This window comes from Monodelphis domestica, chromosome 3 (genome assembly GCF_027887165.1).
Source record: "Monodelphis domestica isolate mMonDom1 chromosome 3, mMonDom1.pri, whole genome shotgun sequence".
In the NCBI taxonomy this organism is placed as follows: domain Eukaryota; kingdom Metazoa; phylum Chordata; class Mammalia; order Didelphimorphia; family Didelphidae; genus Monodelphis; species Monodelphis domestica.
Genome location: NC_077229.1, coordinates 400,681,187 through 400,706,497, shown reverse-complemented (window position 1 = coordinate 400,706,497; position 25,311 = coordinate 400,681,187). Strand labels below are relative to the sequence as shown.

General features: G+C 36.8%; 1 protein-coding gene across 5 annotated transcripts in view; it reads left to right on the top strand.

Moving 5' to 3' along the window:
- PLEKHG4B (pleckstrin homology and RhoGEF domain containing G4B) overlaps positions 1-25,311 on the top strand; it is a 353,991-nt gene that overhangs the window by 296,587 nt on the left and 32,093 nt on the right. For all 5 annotated transcript variants that reach the window (XM_056824353.1, XM_056824355.1, XM_056824356.1 and 2 more), the window contains 7 exons: positions 7,168-7,287; positions 8,683-8,781; positions 11,917-12,059; positions 12,830-12,968; positions 14,501-14,617; positions 16,633-16,797; positions 18,550-19,433. In XM_056824353.1, coding sequence (XP_056680331.1) covers positions 7,168-7,287; positions 8,683-8,781; positions 11,917-12,059; positions 12,830-12,968; positions 14,501-14,617; positions 16,633-16,797; positions 18,550-19,433 — 1,667 coding nt within the window. The remainder of the gene's footprint in view (positions 1-7,167; positions 7,288-8,682; positions 8,782-11,916; positions 12,060-12,829; positions 12,969-14,500; positions 14,618-16,632; positions 16,798-18,549; positions 19,434-25,311) is intronic.

Genomic DNA, 25,311 nt, shown 5'->3' with positions numbered 1-25,311 from the left:
ATTGAGAAGTGGTTTTAGATTTTTAGTATCATGCTACTCAAAATAATATGCATTGTTTAGAGATTTGTACGAGCTAAGAAAATTAAAGTATATAGTAAAAAAGATTTTGAAATTTTAACTTTTTTGTTTCTTGAAATTAACTAATGAAATTAATTTCTTAATTCTAATTTTAATTTTTTCTCTTTGTTTATAACTATGTGGTCATATGTGTTTTCTCCTCTCAAGTTAAAAACTCCTTGAGGGCTGGGACTGTCTTTTGCCTCTTTTTGTATATCCTAGCACTTAGCACAATGCCCATCACATAGTAGGTACTTATCAAATGTTTTTTGATTGAGAAATGGATCCAACCCTGCTCAAAAATAAGTTTATTTATCTTCTGTCTTTTGATTATAATCTAAGTCTATTTCCATTAAGACAAATAAAGTTATTTTCCAGTTGTAGTGATAAAAAGTGAGAGCTGACATTCATTTAATCATCACTTTGACATTAGATGTACTTTGCAGGATGAAACCAAACCTAATGTTAAAATACAGATAGGTAATTTAAGTTTGAACAGAGTACCTGACAAGCAGACATAACGGAACAAAGATATGTTCCACTTGGTTAAAAAGACTAAACGCAATGAGGTTCTTACCCTTCTAATCAAATTATGAATTACAATTCCAAGTTGTTAAAAAAGAAAATTATAAAAATCATTTGATTATCATGAAATTGACTTAGGTAACAATTAAACTAGTTTTTAGTAATAAAAGTATTATATTTTATGAGGTTTATTAAAGATTATTAGAAATCAAGGATACAAAATAATAAACCATGTGTCTAGAGCTGATTAGCCCATTCACAGCCTACTTACTACATGTTGCAATGGCTGAGTAGAGGAAGAAGAGGTCTTGGGAGGCAGAGAGCCCATTAAATACTAATTGTGATCTCGCCCAGGTGGAGACTCAGGTGAGATTATAGGGAATTCTGGGAAGTACCAAGGACTTCTGGGGATTGAAGTCTGGGGTTGAAATCTCCATTTTTACATACCCCCCCTGTGATGGTATTGGGGAACCAGTTTCCCCAAAAGGATCATGGAAACATAATCAACTTAAAGATAGCAATAATTTGTGGGTAAAAGGAAAAGAGAACAAAACCAATGATTGCTAGGCGCATTGCCAAAAAGACAGTAAAGGGGCAGTCCCCTTTGGCATAAGAGTATACATACAAGTAAATATTCAACCACACCCAAAGTTCATTCATGATCTTCTTCTTTTTTTTGTTTTTATAAATGTTTTATTTTAATAATTCAATATTCACATTTTTAATTTTGGTAAACAATGTTTTCATTCATTATCTTATTTGATTTTCACAAGAGCCCAATGAAGTAGGTATTATTCATGATCTTCTCCAAACAGTTTGTGATCTGTGGAGGCATCTTCATGGTGTCTTCTCCAAACAGTTCAGTTTCTGGATTCGGAGAGGGGGCATGTTTCGTAACCTAAAATTTCTCTCTCAAGGAATTTAAACTTTGCAATTTAAAATAATAATAAATTTTACATTTTTACATACCCTCCCTGAACAGGGTGATTGAAAAAAACAGGGATCATTTAGGGATGCATGGCTGAGTTATGAGGTATATGAATCAATTGGCAAGAAAAATAAAAAACATTTAAAAATCCAAATAAAAAAAGATAATTTCTGGGTGAAATATAGACTATCAACGTCTTATGTGTAAATATTCTAAGTAAAGGAAAAATAAATCTATTACAGATCCTTGAATCAGAGCCCAATTAAAATGATCTAAGCAATGATGCTTTACCTAGTCAGTAGCTAGGACTACAGAAAGTTGCCACATTATGGAAGACAGAAAAGGTACTAGATTATAGGAGCCAGGTAGGAGCCAAATTTGAGATACTTGTCTGTAAGTATTTTCAAGAAGAGTATGGATACAAGGAAGGCCTACGTCTTAATGTATGTTAAGCATCACAATCTCGAGTCTTCACACTAGGTTCAGATCCTTTGTATTGACTTAGAAGTGCATCAATTCTACCTGGATTTGTTTCTTCTTCTTCTTCCTCTTCCTCTTCCTCTTTCTCTTCCTTCTCCTCCTCCTCCTCCTTCCTGCTCCTCCTCCTCCTCCTCCTTCTTCTTCTTCTTCTTCAACCTATGTCCTCTTTTGGCACAATTCAGGTTTTGTGCTTCTTTGGCCCTGTGCAATGGCTCTTGTTCTGTAATCAGACAGAATCATTAAGCAAAGCCCCATAATTTTTTTAAACAATTAATGTCTCAAGATTTGTTTACAGTCTCAAGCTTTTGGGGCATGCATTGACATTATAGCAAATATATTTTAAACTTATAATACTGCTAAGTCAAAAAAAGTTAAAATCTTCTTAACACTGGTGACATGCTTCAAATATAAAAAAAGAGAAAAAAATAAAAGACTGAAATAGTATATTGCACATGCAAGAAAAATATAATAATAAAAGAGTTTTAAAATTCAAAAATGTAGCTTATAATCATTGACACACTGTGTCAGCTAAGGAAATAAAGAATACAAGGTTTCTCACCAAAAATGAGATCCTCTTCATACCTGGCCATGATCCACTGTGAGTACAAGCAAATGAATTTACAAGGTAACAGATTTTTTTAATAAAGAACAGTAGTACAAATATGTAGGTATCAACATCCCCAAAATTCTCAATAGCCCAATTAATTACAATGGCAAACAAAAACCACTATCATTTTTTACATGAGTCAGCTGTATGACATTTAAAGAAAATGAATACTTGTCACAAGTTTTTCAGGTGTAGCAATGTTTCAACCTTGGCAAACATTTTTAAACAAAGTAAAGCTTATTTGGGTCTAGAATATCATCAAGAAACCTAGATATCATTACAAAAATGTGGCAGAGGAGTCTAGGAAAAAAACCAAAACTCTGTACTGTTGATGTTGGGTAAAGTAAGCTGAAGAGTTATAAATGAGAGATGCTCCTCTTTCGGGAGTCATTCAGGGTTAGGGGTACCATGCCCTGGGATTAACTTCCCAGCTCCTTTGGTATGAGACCGTGATGTCCCATCCATTCACATTTTTATAAAGTGGGAGGTGGGGATTATAATTGCATTTCACTTCAGCTACTAAAATGGACCTTATCAGAGTTGTTGAAAAAAAAAATCATGTCTAAAAGACCCCTTAAAATCAACTTGAGATATTTAGCTCATTAAATTTTCGAAAGGTTGTTATATAATTGTAACCAGTTTTTATATATGGGCTTATTCAGTAATAGTTGTTCAGTATAGTTATAGAGGAAAAGCAACAGAATATAAGAATAGTTAAAATCCAGTACATTTAAATGATTCAGTGTAACAGAATAGAATTGAATACATTAATATATGAACTTAAAATCAACAAAATTAAATCTTAGACAAAACAATCAGCAAAATGCAATAAAATACAGAGATTTTTATAAAACATTAGAGTCTGAAAAGTCTTAAAAATATAACCTCAAGTCTCTTTAAAGTTCCTTGGGGTTTTTTTGTTTGTTTGTTTGTTTGCTTTTATCCATTTAGATGCCTATTGTCAGAAGGCAGAAGATTGGTAAGGGGTAGGCAATGGGGTTCAAGTGACTTGTCCAGGGTCACACAGCCAGGAAGTGTCCGAGGCCAGATTAGAACCCAGGACCTCCTGTCGCTAGGCCTGGCTCTTAATCCACTGAGCCACTGAGCTGCTCCCCCATAGTGAGGGTGGGTTTTTGGAATCTCAAATTGGGCCAAATAGTTGCAGGGAGATGAATTTCTCTCCTGAATCTCAGGTGAGGTAAATAAAAGAATCAGTGCAGTCATGAAAAAACATCCTTTTAGATAGGAAATGCACTTCTCTCTCACAGAATATGCCATACTTGTAACTTCCTATTCGGAGAAGTCTCTTCCTTCTCCTCCTTTTCCCCCCCACCCCCCATGGTCCCTTGCCACATGGAGGCTAATTGTAGCCTAAGGAAGAACACCCCCATTTTTACCAGCTGGTTTGTGATTCCTGAAGACACAGCAGCTACCAACAGCCTGGGTCCTGGGGCTGGCCTGGGGTGATCTGGCTTGGAGGCTGGAAATCAGCTGGGGCTAGGGCTGGGGCCAGGGTGGGTCAGGCCGGGAGAGTGATCTGGGTCAAGAGACAAGATTGCTGGAGTGCAGAAGCAGGCAGCAGGAGCCGGGCAGGCAGGGCTGGGACCAGGTCGGTGATCTTGGTCAAGAAAGTCAGGAGGAGCTCAAGAATCAGCTTTGTTGAAAAGCCTTGACAGGAGGAATGTAGCTTAAAAGAATTATCTAGGCTATCTTTAAAAAAAAAATTGAGAAGTTCTCATCCCTTCTAGTGGTTGCCATTAATATAAAATTAAATTAGTTTCTAATAATAAAAGTATTATATTTTATGAGGTTTATTAAAGATTATTAGAAATCAAGGATACAAAATAATAAACCATGTGCCTTGGGCTGATTAGCCCATTCACAGCCTACTTGTTGCAATGGCTGAGTAGAGGAAGAGGAGGTCTTGGGAGGCAGAGAGCCCATTAAATACTAATTGTGCTCTCACCCAGGTGGAGACTCAGGTGAGATTATAGGGAATTCTGGGTAGTACCAAAGACTTCTCGGGATTGAAGTCTGGGGTTCAAATCTCCATTTTTACATTCAGTAATAAGGATACAACTGTTTCTTGTTCACATTGTTCATCATTAGTTTACAAAAGGAACATTTTCAAATAACATATTTATTTGAAGCAAAAGGAGTCAAGTATTAGAATTTTTGTTCTATAATACTTTTTATTTCATTGATTGAAATATCAAATATTAAAGCCTGATTGTAATATTTTAAAAGTACTGGGAATTCATCTAAGGAGCTGTTTGCATTTGATAACAAATCAACAATTTGAAAATTGGACATTTCTATCAGTCAATAGGTGGCTTTCTTACTATATACCACAGTATGCTGTGACCTACGTGACTCATAGACCCCATGTCCTTACTGACTTGTCAATAATGCCAATTTAACATTCACCTGGAAGTTCAGCTCATCTCCAGACTTGGAACCAACCCTTGCCCCAAGCAGGAACCATAGAAGGAAGGCTTTGCAAGAAGATCATACCATCTGAGACTGAAATGAGAATACCACATGATTCTTGCTGCTCATCATTAGTTCCCCAATGACTGGATTTTCTGTTATATCCCACTTTGGCTGGGCCACTGTTTTTGTTTTCTCTATGCCAAATGCATGTCTCCTCAACCTTCTACCAATTTGCCTACAGGTGGGGACTTTCATTGATCATCTTCCTTACCTTCGATAGGCAACTTGTATCTTACACTCTGTTTAGACCTTGGTCAACAGTACTCATAAATCACCTGTCTTTTCTTCGTCCACCTAATATCCTTTTTCTGGTGTACTTTTTGGCCTCAATTCTCTTCTTTAGAATAATAGACCTTGTCTAGGCTCACTAATTTTACCTACATTAGACTTCTGGTGCTAGTGTTCTCCAAACTGGCCAACACTACTCATGTCCCAGTTATGACAAAGTCAAAGACTCTGGCTTTGAATTGACTGTTTTTGCTATTATACACATATGGTAAAATTAGGTCATATGTGGTATAGACAAAACTGGGAAGTAGAGTTGTTGAGTTCTATATGTAGAACAAATCTTCCTTATTGGTATAGTTGCTTTTTCCAACTATTGTGCTAGAATATGTTGGTGTCTGGCAAAACACCAACAGTTGCTCAGCAGTCAAGAGGCAACGCTCAGTTTAGCAGGGGAAAACTGCTGGTGCTAAGAGGGATTCAGAGGTCATTTTGGCCAAAATCTATCAGCCCCAAAAGGAAAAATGTATCATATTGGTACATCAAGGTCTCTGAATAGTATGTTCCCACATTACCACTTCTGCTGTGTTTAGGAAGGAAAGAAACGGAGGGTTCCACAGGGAGACCCTCGTTCTAATGTAAAGATATTGCTGCCATTGCTATTTCTCTGACATTGTGATGAGATTAGAAGGGATTAGGTTAAGAAAGTAGTGGTCTATGGGGGATCAAAACCACAAAGTCATGTCTTTCAGAGTGCTACTTGGCTCCCATTTTACCTTATATTCCTTGGCCACATTGGGACTCTATGCCTTCCCTTCACATCTTCTTTGTCCCTTTTCTCAACTTCTGCAACTGAATTAGAGAGGAGAATCCATCAGTATTCCCAGGTATCACAGCAATAGAAGTAGTGAGTACCCTAGAACATCAACCCCATCCAAAGTGGGTAGATTATAAAAGACCTTTCCTCTATAATCTTTTTCTTTTCTCTTTCTCTTTCCCTTCTATTCCCTTTATTTTTTTCTTGTTCTTTCTCTCTTCTCTCTAATTCTCTTTAATTAATTTAATCTAATTTCCTTCCCTCCTTTTCCTCTTCTTTTTTTCTACACCTTATGATCTTCTGTTTCACTCATCTTATTTTTGTTTTAAAGTATCTCATGTCTCCTCTGCTCCCTTTGCCATTTTCTTTTTTCCTTTTCTTGTCATTTCCTCTGCCACTTTGCTTTCCCTCCTCTATATTTTCTCCCTTCCACTCTCCCTCTCTTTTTATTCCTTTCTCCTTTCATTCTCTCCTTTCTCATCTTTACTTCTCAATTCCTTTTCTTTATTCTTATTCCATTTATTTCTCCTTCCCCTGTCTATCTGCATTGTTGCAATTTGTCAAATTTGAAGTATTCAAAGGCCTACTCTAACCCTATCGCTAGGAAAACAAAAGCCCAGCCAATTATTTCCAGGCTAACACCCCCAATCTCCTAGCATTCTATGACACAGGAAATTTAGAATTCCAAAGTGGGTGCATTCTGCAGAATGCAAGTATCAGGAAGCAATGCATTAGAGTGACATTCTCCACTAATTCTTGCAACTCTGAGAGAATACCAGGGCAGTCACTTGGTAGATGGCCCTACAGAAGCATAGAATGATTGATGCTGAACAATAAAACAATACAAAACTGAAACCTGTGTCTGGATCTTCTCAAAACCAGTGCCGCTGAGTGGCAGTGGGCCTCTGGGGTATAATCTATTTACTGTCTAGAGTGTTTGAGAAAGCAGGAAAAAGTTTGTTTCTCACAGAATTCTTTTTCCCCAGTGACTAGATTCATGGCAAGAGTAAAAATCTTTAAACTCCTTTTCCTTAGCAATGTGAGGTTCTGACCTCCCTGAAGGCCCTGCATAAGCTCATTGACAGTACACAGCTGACAACAGAGTTTGATGGGACCTTTCTTTACAACCACAGTGACTGGATCCGTTTCCGAAGGGTAAGTAAGACATGGTGGCTCAGTGCTCTTCCCTTGTTTTTTCATTGCATTGTTTTTTCTTTCCTGAGTGTACATAGGTCTATGTTCTGTCTATTGTTTTGTATAGTTATTTATCATATATGCAACAAGCATTTATTAAGGGCCTTCTATGTGTCAGTATAGACATAAAGGCTATCAAGGAACTTGCATTGTGAGGAAAATGTTTTGCAAATTTTAGAATTCTGTGTAAAGGTGAGCTTTTGTTCTTGTTACCATGCATTCAAGTACATATACTATAAGGTAGATTGAAGATAGTATGCCACACTGTAAAGAGAGATGGCTTCAGAGCAAGGACGATATGCATTTAAGTACAGTTCTGACACATACTAGCTTTGTGACTCAATGCAAGCCACTTAATCCCTTCATGCTCCAGACAACTCTCTAAGACTATAAAGAGCAGAGAAGGCACCAACCTTACTTGTTAGCCAGAATTCCCTCTACCAAAGAAATCAAAGGGATAGTTCCTAACCCTAACTTTCAACTTAGAATGTGATTAGTTCTTTAGTCTCCAATTAACTTTTATTCTATATTTTCATAGTCTCTTATTATATACAATTATTATTGCATTATGGGCTGAAAGGATATCTTTAATATTTCTGCTTTTCCATGTTTAAATAGAATTTTTTGTGCCTTAATGTGCAGTCAATTTTTGTAAAGTACCATGTACTGCAGAGAAGGCATATTCCTTTCAATTCAATTTTCTCTAGATATCTATCATATTTAGCTTATCTAAGCATCTATTCATATTTAAAAATCTTTGTTGTTGTTGTATTTATCTATTTCTGAAAAGGAAAAATTGACATTCTCCATTATTATTGTTTTGTTATCTATTTTCACCTGTAACTCATTTAGGTTTGCCTTTAAAATTTTGGATATTATACCACTTAGTGCATATAGATTTAATACTGAAAAGGCTTCATTATCTATGGTACCTTTTAACAATGTAGTTTCCCTATATTTCTCTTTTGTTTAAGCCTGTTTCAGCTTTACCTTTGTCAGAGATCATGGTTGCTACCCCTGCTTCCTTTGTATCATTTGAGGCATAGTATATTCTGTACCAGCCCTTTATTTTTACTCTTTTCTAGAAATCTCTTCTTTTCCTTATCCCTTTACCCTCTTTCCTCTTAATCTATACTACCTTCTCTTAGTTTCTTAGTTCTTTTTGGGGACTTTTGATCCTTCCCTCATCCTATCTCACTCTCCTGTTCCTCTGTAAATTACACAATCCTCTTCCCAAAGTGTATACAGAATTTTATAACCAATAAATGGCATTTTAACCTAATGAATAAAACCCGAAAGTACATTTGAAATCTCACCTCTTACTTTCCATCTATTTGTCCTCACAAAACATGGCAGAAACTAGAACCATTTGCTACAAACTGCAAAGAAGCCATTACTTTTCTACAGAATTCTGTCTGTTCCCTGACCACAAACAAGACCCTAAGTACAGTGCAAGTAAGTAAGCATTTATCTTATTTAAAAAGATGATACGTTTTTGGTTCTCAAAGCAAAAAGACATTAACTAAAGTCTAGTTTCTAAGAGTAGGAGGCTTGTTTTAGAGGCCGATGTTTATCAGAAATGTGATATCCAACTTTTAGTTTTCTTGTTTACCCATTGCAGTTATCCTCAAACATTTTTGGTTTGTGAACATCTCAAATGGTAGAATGATTTCCAAAAGGAATTTAACTACCTCTGTTTCTACCTTTTAGTATACTTGTTCCAACTCATTACCTCCATGTAAGTAAATCTTTCCCAAAAGAAGGCATTATTTTTAGTGTGTCAATGATGTGTGAGTGAAATGCATCATTTCTTGAGAGATGGAACCCATATTGCCCTCCTCCTACTTGTAATGGGACCGGGAACTTTCCTTCCTTACCTGCTAGCTGATGAAAATAGGTACTCCACCTTCAAAACACTAGTCAGAGCTTCTAACAAATGAGTTTGGACTATTATCTTTTGAAATGTCGTTATTATAGGGCTTTCTCTATTCATAAAAATCCCACATATATTCTTAAATATTTGTAACTTTCCTCTTTAAAGATTCACCATTTTTTAACAAAATATAAATCTCAGGAAATTTGAGTAATCTGAAGTTAAAACATTGTCATCTTTGCCTTTTCCTTTTGTCTTCTACTTGTGTGTATATTGACTAATATCTTATACTATAAATGAACCTGGTATAAATGAACCTGGTTTTCATTAAAGATGTGTTCCAGAGAAGTTTTATGTAAAATGAATTTTAACAATAAAATCAATTCAATTCAAATTAAATTAAAATCAATTCAAATTTTAGAAATAAAATCCCAATGAAAATCACTTTTTTTTCCTAATGAGAAGCTTCTGATTTCTTTATAATCTTAAATTATCCATTTGGTTTGAAATCATGTAAGTTAATAAGAAATGCTGATAAAGAAAATTCCCTATGTGGAAGGAGCCAGGGAAAGGGGAAGAGGGGCAGGGAGAATCTATAGTGGAGTCAGAAGGGAATAGAGAACTCTGTCTCTGGTAAAAATTGAGAATAGAGGAAAAGGGAAGGAGGAAAAGATACTAAAGGAGACTTTCTGTGGCCACTTTTGTGCCATAAGTTAGTGACTAAGCTTATTTTGTCAATTGTATACAAAGATAAAAGTGAGCTATTAATTTTTGCCGAAATTCGAGATCCATGGCTATAGTAGTTTGCTATTTTAATGATTTTAGTTTTCATTTTATAAAATTTTGTTTCTCACAGCAGTTTCATATCTTTTTTTTTTTGGCAAAAGGGAAAGAGCATTGGACTTGCAGCCAGGAAGACCTGGGTTCAAATCTTGCTTCAGAATCTTATTGGCTCTGTGACTCTGGAAACTTTACGTCTTAGCCTCAGTTTCCTTATTTGTAATATATGGATAATAATAGCACTTACTTTCCAAGCTTGTTGTGAGAATCAAACAAAATAGTATGCATGAAATTTTTTTTAAATTTTTTAATTTTTATTTGGTCATTTCCAAACACTATTCATTGGAAACAAAGATCATTTTCTTTTCTTCCCTCCCCCCTCCCACCATGCATGAAATTCTTTACAAACCTAGAGTTTTAAATATATATTATCAATTTATTTAATATTTTATACATGCATCTACATTCCTCAAAAGGGTTATTTTTTCTTTTTCCCAGATGGAGCATAAAACAATTAATTGACAAGCCTATATCAGTGACAGAACTAAAAGAGATTAAAATCTTACTTCTTCTCCTTAAAAAAAATTTACTTATAATGTTAAACTTTTTGTAAAAAGAAAATTTGTAGCAAGGGAAATTTTTAGTTCAGATTTGTTATTTTAAAAAACTCAATTTTTTAAATTGTAGAATAGCGATTATACATAGGGACCTTCTTTGCAACTCTTAGACCTAATTGCCTAGACCTCTGAAAGGTGAAATAATTGCCATCCTGAGTCAGAGGTAGGACTGGAATCTAGGTCTTCCTGGCTTCAGGGCCAGTCTTCTCTTCCTTCCTACACTCTGCCTCTCCTTTTTATATGGTCATAGATAATATGTTCATTTGAACTCTGTGGATTTTAGTCATTCCAACAGTAAATGCAGGAGAATGGACCAGATTTTTTTAGGTCTGTTTGAGCTGTAAAAGCAATGATCTGGCAACTAGTCATGGATTAATTACAGAAACAAAACCATAGATGTTGTTGTTCCTAACAAAAATACTACAAGAAACCCAACATGGAGCATATTCAGGAACCACAAGGGGTCTGTAGACCCAAATTAGTATTGTTGATCAATAGCTTGATGAGCCAGTTGACAATTCCCTCTATTCTCTTCTTTTCTTTTTTTCTTTTTTTTTTATCATTTTACTATTATTATCATGGCATTATTCTTTGGCAAAATCCCACATATTCTGACTTTGGGCTAATACATTTATTCTCTACATTATTTCTGTGAAGGATGGAAGGGCACATCTTATACTTCCGTTTTGTAGATAGAGAAACTGAGTACAAATGACTGACTCATTCATATTGAAATTAGCACTTTCAGTGCAATGTGCTAGTGGGTTGCTGAGATGTAGCAAACAAGCCCAGGAGTCTATTCTCTTCTTTTCAAGATCCATGAAAACTTAAATTTCCACTTTTTATTGTGAACTTAATCATCAACTTCCTTTACAATTTTCAGATCTGTACACTTCAATTCCTAACCAAATCTTTCTGTGAAGTGACACTGGGATTTCTTTACCTGCATTAACCCTGCTACAACTAAAATCAATCAATCAGTAAGCATCTATTGAACACTTACCACATGTCAGACACTATTCTAAGAGCTGAGGATACAAAAAGAGACAAAAGATAGTCCCTACCCTCAAGGAGTTTACAATCTAGTGGGAGAGACAACAAGCAAACAACTACATCCAAATACAGGAGAGAAGGCAATGGAATTAGAGCAGTTAGCTTCCTCCCATTGAATAGTTGCTGTTTGATGGTGTTTATCATTATTCAAAGTTAGGAAGCACCTGAGTGTTAAATGTTGGTTGACACTTCAAAACACTGTCCACCAATACACTGTATGAGATTTCTTACATACACACACACAATTTTTTTTTCCTCCACCATTAGGAAGTGGTGGAACTAATCAACAAACACAAGACAATGATGAAGCTTGTTCTGGAAGATGTCCTTCTGGTAACGCTCCGCTTAGAAGGTGGCACAGTCCTGGCCAGGCTCCGGAAGGAAGACTTCTGTGGGACTGAAGATTATAGGTATGTAAGTGGATGGTTTCAAAGCCTCATTGGATGGGAGCCAAAATTTCACATTAATCAAGAATGAGAGTTTGCAAGAATAGTGCTTAACATCATATATTAGATCACATATGGCTGCATTCCTTAGAGACTTTTCTCCCCCAAAGAGCAATTGTGAGAGATGCAGCCCAAACCTCCCCTCCCTTTGAAACCACAATCCTCATTGATTGGCAGTGCCAGTCCTCATCTGCATCTATGTATGTAAAACAAAAGCAAGTTAATTTTATTTAAATTCTCAAGTAGAAAAAAATGAAAACTCATTGTATTTTCCATACAGAGTCAGAAGACCTCTTTGGTGATGAATGAATTCTTCTTTGTTATCTAATATTCCGACTTGATTTCATTTTGGGAAACTCCTCCCCGCCTACCTAAATTCTTCTTGCCATTTCAATTAGACATGGAATTCATCTTTGCTCCATGCTGCTCAAGAGTCATTGTTTCTCCTCTAAGGAGACTGCATTTCAGGATGGGTGATTTTCCTTCAAACACATGCACATATATATGAGAATGAAAGGCTCATTGTTTGGCCATGGCTTTGTCTGGAGGCATCACATGCCAGCTTTCAAGGATGACTTGGTTTCTAAAACTTGGGATTTGTCCTGCTCTGAGTCATCCTTGCACTGGCATATTCCTATACCCTTCCCAGAAGTCTTCAAAGAAGCTATTTCTCTTTGTGGCAGGACTGTCTGAATAGGGCTATGCATTGACTGCTGTTATCTTCTCTTCATCAGAGATGCTATGGAAGCTATAACCAGACTATATAATCAAGTAGATGAAGAGGTCCATAGGCTAGTCCTGTCATCTAATAAGTGTCTTCAGCAGCTGGAGAACCTACAAGAATTAAGAAAGCTTGAGGAAGGGTGTAACCAGGTCAGTACTCTTTGGGGGGACAAAATAAATGAGAGGCACCCAAGCCTCTGGCTTTTAGTTTAGTCACTTATGTCTTTAGTGCATAACTACAATTTGAAAGATAAAATGAAAGAATAATTATTTTTAAAACATTTTATTTTGGCTGATTTCTTACTTTCAGACTTCTAGCCCTGATCACCAAGGGAATCATTCACCCTTCTTCTTTTATCTTCTTTATAATGCCATTGTCTGTGAGCCTCTGGTAAGCCACTGCCCCTTCTTGAAGGCAGCTATCCCCTGAGGCTTGGAGAGCATATCTTACTATTTCTTGTAACAGATTAAGGTTTGCTTCTAAATTAAAAAAATAATAACTTTAGATTCTAATCGCAGATGTAGCATAGGCAGAAGAGAGAGAAGGAGACAAAATGGCTGAGTGTGTTAATCCCTGGACAGGCTGAGGGTTTGTCATCCTTTGTAAAGGAAGTTATGCTCTACCTTTCACAGAGAACCTTAAAGGCTTAAGGAATGTTCCTATGGCATGTATGACGTCTTTTACCATTTTAGATCAGATATGTGATTTCCTTAGTGTGATCTTATTTTTATTCAGTCATTCCAGTTGGATTGGACTGGACTCCATATGGGTTTTCTTGGCATAGATACTGGAGTGGCTTACCATTTTCTCCTCTAGCTCACTTTACAGATGAAGAAACTGAAGCCAGTAGGGCTAAGTGACTTGCTCAGGGTTACACAGCTGGTGAGGGTCTGAAGTCATATTTGAAATCAGGTCTTCCTGATTCCAGGCTCAGAATTCTATCCACCATGCCACCAAGCTGCCCTTCCCTAGTGTAGGGAACTTCCAATGAGGAAATTTCCTTTAGTAAAGCACCGTATTGGCAACTTCTGTTATTAGAGAAGAATTGAGGGTGCTAAGATATTAAGTGACTTACCCACGTTCAAATATCTAGTAAGTGTCAGTCAGGGCTTGAACCCAAGGTTTGCTGGCTCCAATACCAAATTTCTATCCATTATGTCTCACTGCCTCTCATGACATCGGAGCATTTCAAATTTAAAAATTTAGTATCCACTGAATTTGCTACTACACATTTTCTAAGCAATAAAACCTGTTATGAAGTTGAGCTAAAAACAATCATTTGTGCTTTGAGCACTTGTGTAAATAAAAATAAAGCACCTGAGTTCATCAGTACAGATTAATTTATTTAATAACTTTGCCTCTCAATGACCCTGTTAGAAAACATAGTACTCATTTTTTAATAGAGCAGGTTTAATTCTTCATACAATTTGGTTTTGATTGCTGCATGCTTAGCCAAAATTTAATTTTTAGAAACTAAAAATATCTATTTGTCTATGAAGGATGATCTGATTCCACAATGAAACAAGTAAGACTGTTTACTAGAGCAAAGGACCAACCTACCCACATGATTCTTTCCAGAGTATAAAAATAGCCCATATTTCATCATACTTTGCTATGTACCTTGGGCCAAGGTCCTAAATGCACTGGAAAAAAAGTTTTTAAATATTCTTTTCCTATTTAGATTAAATTATGGTTTGAAAATGAGCGAGAAAAATACCTTGGCCCTTTGGAGCTACTCTCTCTAGAGAATGTGAAGAAAAAGCAAGAAGAATTTCGGGCATTTGGTGACATGGTGATGGTAGGTGTTATCAAATGGGTCACTCCCATTGTGGTCTTCACAAGTGTTCTGTTCTACCATTATCATCCTTCTGTTGTGTTTTGATATCATCATATAGGTTTTTAAACAGAAATCTGAATTTGCTTTGTACCTCTAATCAGTAATTTAATCTGATTTTTCCCAAGACACAGATGTGTACTTATCTCTATTATTAATACCACAGTATCTATTAAAAACATCTGTAAATTAAATGGTGTAAAGATGTTCAAGTGGCATCAGTTTATATTCATCAAATTTTACCAATTATCTATTATAGTAATTAAATGCCTTGGGCACAAAATAGTGGCTACTCTCTGTCTTATAACAAAGAAAAAAAAGGCATCAAAGGTATGAATATAAATCACCATAAACAGTATCTCTGACTGAAACAATCAAAACTGATTAAGTACCTACAAAGTGCTAGACCCTAGTCCAAAGATATCAGCTAAACAGTCCCTGCCTTCAAAGAATATGTGTCTGAAATAAAAACAAGATAATTTGGGGAGCCACAGTAAGGTAGGGGAAGTGGGATCAGGAAAGGCCTCTTTCCTCGAGGTAAGGTTGGGCTAAGAGTTGAAGGAAACTCAATGGAAATGAGGAAGAAGTACAGTACAGACATAATGGCAACCTGAGCAGAGGTAGAGACATAGAAGGCTAATTCCTAGCAACAGGATGTTATAATGTTTAGATTGAAAAGAAAGGTCAAGCATGATGAGGCCTGAAAGGAGGCCACTGAATTTGGCAAGTAGTCATGGTTTCCCTTTGGGATAAGTAGCAGAAGATGCCAAATCAGAATTGTAGGAAACATACCAGAGGCCCGCAGGGGCCCCCAAACTACTACGGCCCACAAGCCACATGTGGCCCCCTGAGGACATGTATCCGGCCCCCACCGCACTTCCGGAAGGGGCACCTCTTTCATTGGCAGTCAGTGAGAGGAGCACTGTATGTGGCGACACCAAAAAGCATGGTACAGTACTACTGGTGACATGATCCTTTACATGGTGCCTTTGAATGAGGCTTTTGCTTCTTCGTTCCATAATGGACACCGACAGTGGTGTGGTGATGAAGTTTGATCTGGGATAAGTCCTGACTGGCTCATGCTGACTATGTGACCTTGGGCATTTCATTTAAACTCTTAGCAGCTCTTTCAGAATAGAATTTGTGAGGAGAGCGCCAATCTGAATTGTTAGAGGAAATCTCCCATTGGGAATTCTTTACATTAATGAAATCACAGAGCCATTCAGTTTTGTTTTGTTTTTTAAAAAGTGGTAATGGTGGCTTTTATGAAACCTATAGTGGTAAAAGAAAAAGGAATTGTGAAAGGCACTATAGAGGCAGAATTGAAGGACTTGGCAACCCAGTTGAAAGTGGTCAATGACAGAGGGAGGAAAAGTCAAACACTAAGATTTCAAAAGTAATAAAGGGATATAGTCTAGTGGAAATATCTATCAGGCAGTAGGAAAAGTGACAGCAGAGTCCAAGAGAAAGATTAGTACTGGAAACACAGATATAGGAGTCAATTCCATAAGTGATAATGATTCCATAATTAAAGAATAAATGAAAGTACTTGGGAAGAGGAGATGTAGAAGGAAAGAACCTTGGGAAAACATACCCTCCCTCATAAAGAACTAGAAAGATAAAGAGGATCCAACAAAGGAGACTAGAAGAAGAGAGATTAGAGAAATAGGAGAAAAATCATTAGAGTGTGCAGTCATGGAAGCCAACATATCCAGAAAGAGAAGGTGATTGTTCTAAGGTTTTATAGTTTTAGAAGCTCCCAAGAAGTCAGGGGGTAACAAGAACTAAAAAGAGGATCCTGGATTTAGCAAGAAGCCATCAATGATTTGGAAGAAAGTAGTATGGGTTCAGTATAGTGTTGGAGAAAATTCACAGTGGCATTTTAGGCCATAAAAATACATTTTTTGTTTAGCCTATTGAAAACAAAACTAATAAGTTCTATAGTTTGGCTATAGCTGATTTTTTTCTTTATGCTGTAGCAATATTGTAGAAAAGGACTACAATTGGTGAAAGATAATAACTCACCAAATATGGAAGAAAAAATCCAGAACTTCAAAAGATACCTGAATGATATCATCAGCCAAACAGAGAGAAGGAAAGGGGAGCTGGAGAAGCTGGCAAATCTCTATGAATTTTATGAGACGGTAAGAGAATCTGTACAGCACAAGGGAAAATGTGGAGGAAATGACTTTTTTCAACATTTTTTTAACTTAATAATTTTTTTTAACTTAATCAACTCTAGCTCCTCAAAGTCCTAGTCTAGGTCTTATCCTGCTATGGAGCTTAGTCCATACCCTATGCCCACAGAGCCCAAGCTCTGGCTGGATGTACAAAGTTAGTTAGAATAGCTTCACATATATGCCCTTCAGATTGATTCTTCTGTCCAGAGCCTAGCTGAGTACAGAGAGGTGTGACTCCAGTAAGTAGACCAACCAGGTCTACATTGAAATTGTTGGGTCACCTCAACCCATGAATCAAAGAAAAAATAAAATCTTCAGCCTTGAATAGTCTCCCTCTGCTTCTACAAGGTTGAAGCCATCTATAAACATTATCTTAATTGTGTTTCACCTAAATTTGCTATCTTTGTCCAATGACCAAAGAATTTGTATATTGTTGTAGGAAGTAAATTTCATCAATATTACCACAAAAGGTTAAATGACCTAGAGGAGGGGTAGCTAGGTAAGGGCAGCTCAGTAGATAGAGAACTAGGCCCAGAGACAGAAGGTCCTGGGTACAAATATGGCCTTAGATGCTTCCAAAGTGTGCGACCCTGGGTGAGTCATTTAACCCCAATTGCCTAGTTCTTGCCCTTCTGTCTTAGAGTTGTTACTAAGACAGAAAGTAAGGTTTGGTTTTTTTTTTTTTTGTGACCTAGAGGAAACATTGAGCATGTTGAGGATTCACATCTAGCATGTGGGATTGTGAGACTACATGGACAAGAATCACTCAATGGATGGAATATGATCACTAACAAGGGAAAGGTTCTCCATATTAGTGAAATCAAAAAATCTATTTAAGTATTGCTATTGAGTTAAAAGATAACCATTCTCCTAACTCAAAACAAGTACTCATTTAGCCATAGGTAGAGATTGTTTCTTCTCAATTCCTCAGTGTTAACTTTAGAAAACATATTGAACATTATGCCAACTTGCCCTGAATAAACAAATCTTTTCTTTCTATTAGTCACTGAAGTCCTACAATTTCATGTATTTCCCCAAATGCTTTGGGTAATCCCAACAACCAACTCAATATATAGCCACCAACTCATCCTCCATTCTTCCCTTCCCTGGACTGCCAGTGCCAAAGTTTACCAGCAGTTATTCAAGAAGAGATTCCCCTTAAGTGACAGAGGATGTAAAGAGAAACAAGAAAGTCCTGGCTTGTGAGTCAGGTTTCACCCAGGCTCTGCCACCAAACTATGGCCATAGATAAGACACTGAACTTTTCTTGGTCTTTGTTTTCTCCTTTTTATGAGGAGGGGTTTGGATTAGATAACCTTGAAAGTCCTTTTCCTTGTAAAGTTCTACAGTTCTGAAACTAGCCCCTTATTTTCATGCCAACTGGTCAGTGCTTTTCACTTTTTTAAGTGTTGGCCAACAGGGACTGAGAGTAAATTCTCTATCAACTATATAGTAGTGAAGACCAATTCATTGAGGACTTTTCTCAACTGACTCATGTGGAAGCTTTTGTTAAGAAGTAAATAGTAAGTCTTATATACTTCTTACATCATATAAATTCCTCATTTACCTGCCTTGCAGGCTCAGAAATGCATAGAAAGAGTATTGACCAACTGGCCCATTTTATTTTGAAGTGTCTCAGAAAATAGGAACATTGTTTACACGCATGGAATTTATAGAAGCTCGGATTAATCCATACTTTCTTTTCTGGTAACACAGGCAAACAGATGGATGCTCCATTGCAATGAGTACCTTGAACATCTGTCGCTAGAGACTAATTATTCTCCATCAGTGATAGAGTATTTAAAAAGCTATCATCAAGAAGCTACGAAAGTGTCTGCTGAAAACTTCCACAAAGTGAATGAGATGGTACTGGGCCTTGGTAGCAAGAAGGAGCAGAAACAGTGGAATATTTTATGGCTGAAATGTCAGCAGACCAAGCATCGTTTAGAAGAGGTCCTCTCTGAAGCCATCCGAGGATCTGGCAGACAGTCTTTCAGCCAGGTTCTCCTGGAGTCTAGTTCAAAAGGAGAACATGAGTTTGTCATTGAAGGTCTGAGGAAGCATGGTCAGGTGCCTGGACTTCCTCTTACTAGTCTTGACAGTAGCCTTTGGGAAAATAATGGACTGTTGTTCTCCCAGCGAGCTAGTTTCTCTGGAATACAGGTTCTTTCAGAGCAAGAGGGGCCAAGCTCAGGAATGTTTACTCCTCCTAGCACATCACCCTCACCAAGTCTTACTCCACTGTTGGGGGGACTCCCCAGAACCAGTCCTCTCTTGGAGGACATGGATAACATCTCTACTTGCTATTCGGAACCCATCCAGTCTCCAACTACCCGCCATAGGAAACACCCCTTCAAGAAGATCATGAAGAAGACACAAAGCTTTGAACTTCCTCAGCTTGACAGCAGCCCCAGTGAGCTGCATCGGCACGGATACACTGGTGTTTACATAAAAGGACTGGAGGTGGCCAGCAATGTGGCCGCTGAGAAAAAACATGGACAAAAGCCAAACATTAAGAGCCCTCTGGTCAGTAGGAACCGAAGCTTGTCGTCCCCTTCCAGGATTCATCATACCGAGGAGGAAAGAAAGAGAGCAGGAAGGTGAGAAAAGACCACCATTCAATCCTCTGAACCTAGAAAGGAGAGGATTTTAGAAACATGTAAACTGTAAATGCATCCATGCTTTTCTACATTGTAGAAACTGAGATGCTCCGTTCTAGGGCTTCAAACAACCTGTCCAGACAGAAAAGAATATGAGCTTGGTTTGAATCAATTGGGTATGTTCAGAAATATTTTCCTGATTTTTTTAGGATGAAGATCAGTGAAAATATTTCCTTTTTGCTCTCTTTTTTTTTCCTTGTGGTGTAGAGACCCACAAATACTAACTGATCATTAAGCTGATAATTTAATTATACAGACAATGGACCAGACTCGTTTTTCTGGTCTAGATGGAGAAAATACAGTTAGCAAACCAACATCATGATTTGAAAATGAGTAATATTTAAAAAAAAAAAACATATTTTTCTTTACTTCTAAGTGCCAAGAGGTAAGAAGTTTGTGCACAATTTTTTCTGTTATACCATATCTCTTGAAGGAGTAAATTGTGATTTATCAAACTGTAAAGTATTTGTAAAGAATCTGACAGTGAAAATAAGGATAAAGATAATCCACCAGGCTAAGAAATTTAGACCATAACTCTGGATTCAACTTGAATTTCAATTTTCATATCATTGTGTTTTCTTGTTTGAACTTCTTTATTAGCAGTCTGAATATCTTCCATTAGTGGCTTTGGGTTTGGTTGGTTTTAAGTTCAAGAGGAAAGTATTTTTCATTAGTGCATAAAGTAGTACCTGAATCCAAAGTGAGGATGATGATGTCAGAGCAATAATTACAGCAATGGGTTAACAATTTAGGACATCTGAATGGCAAAGCACAAAAACAACCACCAAAAAAACCACATACATACACCTAATATTGATAAATGTCTATATTTTAAAGAAACAATAAATCAGGCAACTCACAAGTATTTATTGTGTTTTATTTTGTGCCAAGCACTATACTAGGCACTTGGGATACAGACAAAAATTGCACCAGTTCTTGCCCTTAAGGAACTTTCATTCCATAGGAGGAATTTTTTTTAACATAGAATATGCAAAATTAGTAAAAGGCGTGATGGTAAGTTAAAAGAAGGCAAAATACTTTCAGTTTAATGCATTGAGCCTTTATTGAGTACCTACCATTTGTCAAGGCACTGTACTGTTTCCCATGACAACCCTATGAAGAAGGTATTATATTATCCCATCATTAACCCCATTCTGTCTAATCTGCAGACTTTCCCTAACTGCTAGTTTCTTCTCTGCCACTTACAAACCCATCCAAGGCTACCTACCATTTTTTTTAAAGCCTGACTGCATCCCTATGCCAGCTATCATCCTTTATCTCTCCTCCCCTGCTCAGCTAAACTTATTGAAAAAACTGGGTACATTCAGTGCTGCTCTATCCTCCCACTCTTATCAACTCTTTCTGCATTCCAGCTTCTGAGCTCATCATTCAACCACAATCATCCCCTCCAAGGTCACCAATGGTGTCTTAATTGTCCTATCTACTAGCCTTTCCTCAATCCTCATCCTTCTTTATTTGTCCTGACCTATTAAATGCCTATCTTTACATAGAACATAAAAGCAATTAAGATTCAAATGTCTTTCTCTGTGAGATTATTAATATAAATATAATTATTTCCTGGGCTGTGTCTTACAGCCCTGATAACCTCTAATCTATTCTGAGTTATCCATAGTAATGAAAATAACTCAGATAATCAGGATCCACCTATTAACCCCAAATTCCATTCTAATCAATAGTTGATTTCTTCTGTTCTCACTCCATAAGACAAAATAGACACAGACAGACAGGCAGACAGACAGACGTGCACCATTCATGTGCACATACCCCAAAGAAAACCATCTGAGAAAATAATCTTACAAGCTTACAAGATTTCATCTTCATTTCCCCTCACTTATTCTTTACCAGAGGTTCCAAAGAGTATGATGTTGCCAAGAGGGAGGCCAGCACAAAGTAGACAAAGAGGAGAATCCAAAAACTCAGTTCATCCTTGAACTTGATAATTAGCTCCCAAATCAATGAATTAATACCTACATTGAACTTTTTTGCAGGGATGGGAAAGGCAGTGAGGAAAGGTTTGAGCTTAGGATGCTATAGACATGAACTCTGTGTAGACAGAGCATATTTAGTTACCATTCTTTACTCGGTCCCATCTCTGAATTAGTCTGTACTCTTTGAGGAAGAAATTATTTCTGACATGAATTTGTCCTGAAGGGAATAGACTACTTTAGAGAGACATTGCCTTTTTTTTTCCCCCTCGGCAATGTATAAATTTGTAAGATAGGTTCAGGAATTTTACATTGAGTGGAAATATGTGGCCTACAATAGGAATTGTGGGAGGAAGTTGCACCTATGGGGAAACACCCATCCATACTTAAAGAAATCCAGTCCTTCCCAAAAATCAGAGTTAGGGAAATACTTCTTATTTCAGCAGTCAAAAATAAAAAATTAGAAATAATGCGTTCAGAGACTGGTATGTAGGCTGTTGTCTAAACTAGAGGGGTTTTACCCAAAAGCCCTGTGATTTAAAAAAAAAAGAAATTAGTCATAGAGGACACTTTGCTCAAGTCACCCTCACAACAACTTATTCTAACAAGACTAACCAACCAAAATGATAATGGTAGAATTATAAAGCAGCTCATAGCTTACTTTATTTTAGTGTTTAATTAATATATCTTTAGAGTTATTGAAAATTTAAAAAATTAGGGATTATTTATAATGGTACTCAGGGGAGACAAATTCAGGAATAGTCAGGAATTCAGTCATTACATACTCTCCTTGGTTCTTGGCTTTTATTCCCTAATCTAATTAAATTATTATTTTGAGCTAAATCACCAGATCAACTCTGATAGAAAAACAAAAAGCATTAACAAAACATTAAAACCGGTGAAAATATATCACCAAACCACTGTTTCAAAAAAAAAAAAGATTACTCTTTCAGCAATCTTTGTCATATCTTACAAATGGTGACAAGTCAATATCCTGTAAACTTGGTCTCTTAGTTATAGTGTCTTCCATTTGTGCTCCAGGGTTTCCTGCTGAGTTTTATAGTTTGAAGACCCATTTTATCAATTTATGTAAGAGTAACCAAGATCTGGTGGGGTGATTTGTACTAATCAAATTCACACTAGGCTGATTTACAAACTGGAAGGCCAATTTGATTAGTTTTGAGAGCCATAACTGGGCAATACAGACTCTTACCAGTAAGGAAATCTAGTTGGAGATGATATAAAAATCAGATTACTTCCTGAATACAGAGACACAGCAAAGAAGGCTAACAAGATCATGGATTTGAGCTTTTAGAAATCAAAGGCACAGATTCAGAGCTGGAAGAGATCTTGGAGGCCATTTAGATCAGCCTTCTCGTTTTACAGATGAAGAAACTGAGGCAGAAAGGAGTTGAGTGATTTGCTCAAGTTACATTGAGTTGCAAATGACAGAGCTGAGATCAAAACTCAGGTTCCAAATCCAGTACCCTTTTAGTTCAACATGGTCTTAGGTACTTTTCATCAATGTATGGGAGACACTGCCACCTTGGGCCACAAAGGAGGGATATTAATGTTAGCTGCTCAGGCTCTTACTTTTTTCACTTTAGAGACCCCATGACAAATTCTCACACCATTTCTCCTTTTTTATGCACTCCATAATGGCTCTCAGACTAATAAGGTTTAGAATATCCCATTTCTTCATTTCAGCAGCCTTTCAAAACATATCCTACTCTCTAAGGACATAGCCTATTTTACATTGATCACATTCTAAAGCAGTTGCTTCCTGATAGGAAATAGTCTTATCTTTGTAGTACATTATCTACAATTCCTATTTTAGGATGGATTGCATCAGGGACAGTTTCCTGTGGACATTTATCCTGACCATGATAGGTATATCCTACTGGTCCCATTGCTCCTTTTCCTTGACCTGGGTGTCTTGAACCCTTCTTGACTACTTCCTAATATTTCATCTCAAGTATTTCTTTTCCTAGGTCTTTGGAATCCATTTTATTTTAAGGCCTGTTGCCTTCAAACCACAGTTTACATTCTCAATGTCTATTTGGTTGAGACATAATGGATTTTTCAGAGCACATTGTATCTCGATAGTTCGCTGATGAATTGGAAGCCAGTTTTCTCCAATTTATTTCATTAGATACATCTCATTTTTGTGTTTTATTTTGTTGAATGTATTCAACTCTTCTTTAATTATAGAACTACTCGCATGTTTAAGACTCCAAGAATTGAATTCTATTTCTGAAATTAAAGTCATTTTGACTCAAGATATATATATTAATTGATAATTAACATTAATTAATAAATAACATTAATAAAATGTTATGTATATAACATTTTATTAATGGCTTGGATAATGGTAGATATATCATGCATATCCAATGTGAAGATGGGATAATTAACATTTTGGAAGACAGGATTCAAATAGATTTTGATAGATTAGAACATTGATAATAAGATGTAATGTTACACGAACAAAGATAAAATCAAATCTAGATTTTAAAAAATCAGTGAACAGGTACATGATGGAAAAGAATGGCTAGACAACAGTTCATCTGAAAACTATCTGGGAGTTTTAATGGATTGTAAGCTAAATAAAAGTCAGCCATGTGACTTGAAAGCCAGAATAACTAATGCAATCTTGGGTTACATTGAAGTACATAAGATCCAGGAAAAATTAAGATGACAGCCCCATTATCTGCTCTGAGCATCTGGAGTTTTGTGTGAAACTTTGGGCACCATGTTTGAGGTAGGGCATTGAAAAACTGAGGAGTGTGTAGAGGAGACTAACTAGGCCTCAAGTTCATGCTTCAGGAGAACTGGTTGGAAGAATTTAGGATGTTTATCATAGAAAAGATTGGGGCAGCTGGGTAGCACAGTGGATAGAGAGCCAGGCCTGGAGTTAGGAGGAACTGAGTTCAAATGTGACCTCAGACTTTCTAGATATGGAATTCTAAGCAAGGTGCTTAACCCCAATCACCTAGCCCTTGCCACTCTTCTGTCTTGGAATTGATACTAAGACCAAAGGTAAGGGTTTTAAAAAAGCAAAAAAGAAAAGTCGTAAAGGGAGGCACACATGATAGCTATCTTCAGAAGAGCTGACATGTAACAGAGGGATTAGACTTTTTCTTTTTTACATCAGAGGGAAGAACTAGGAACAGTGATTGGAAACTGCAAAGGGGCAAGTTTAGGCTTGAAAAGCTTCCTGATAATTAAAGCTGTGTAAAATTGATATTAAAGCTACCTTGCCAGGTAGTAAGTATCCCTTCACTGAGGTCTTGACACAAAGGCTGAGTGACATGATGGGTAAATTGTTTAGATAGGACCCTATTTCCAGGAGAGTTTTGTATAGGTGGTCTCTTAAATCCCTTCTGAGTCTAAAATTCACCAATGCATGAAGCCCCTGGGAAATATTATACATTGTCCTCTTAATTTCCATCAGAAAGGCCAACACTGTTCTTTATAAGTAACATGGGAAACTCTCTGCCAGAGAGATCTTTCCAAATCCAAGTAAGCAAGTAAAGTAGTTAGCCACCAAGGGTAAACTATGATTTACAAAGGATGCACTAAGGAATGGTTGTTTGGGATTTTTTTTAATGTACATGCTTTTAATGCCAGAAAATTTCATTCTCTAAGGAACATGGTGATTTATGCTGTGATAATTTATTTTGAGTGGCATAGAGGAATTGAATTTTTCAAGTGGGAGGGGGTGAGTAGACAGAAGTGTCATACTAATTTCATCCTTGCCTAGAGTACCCACAATGCCTGCCCTGGATCTACTCTAAGGAATCTTGGGGGAAGGGAGGAGAACCAAGGTATTGTGCCATCTACTAATACTGCTTAGAATTATTCATTCTTTG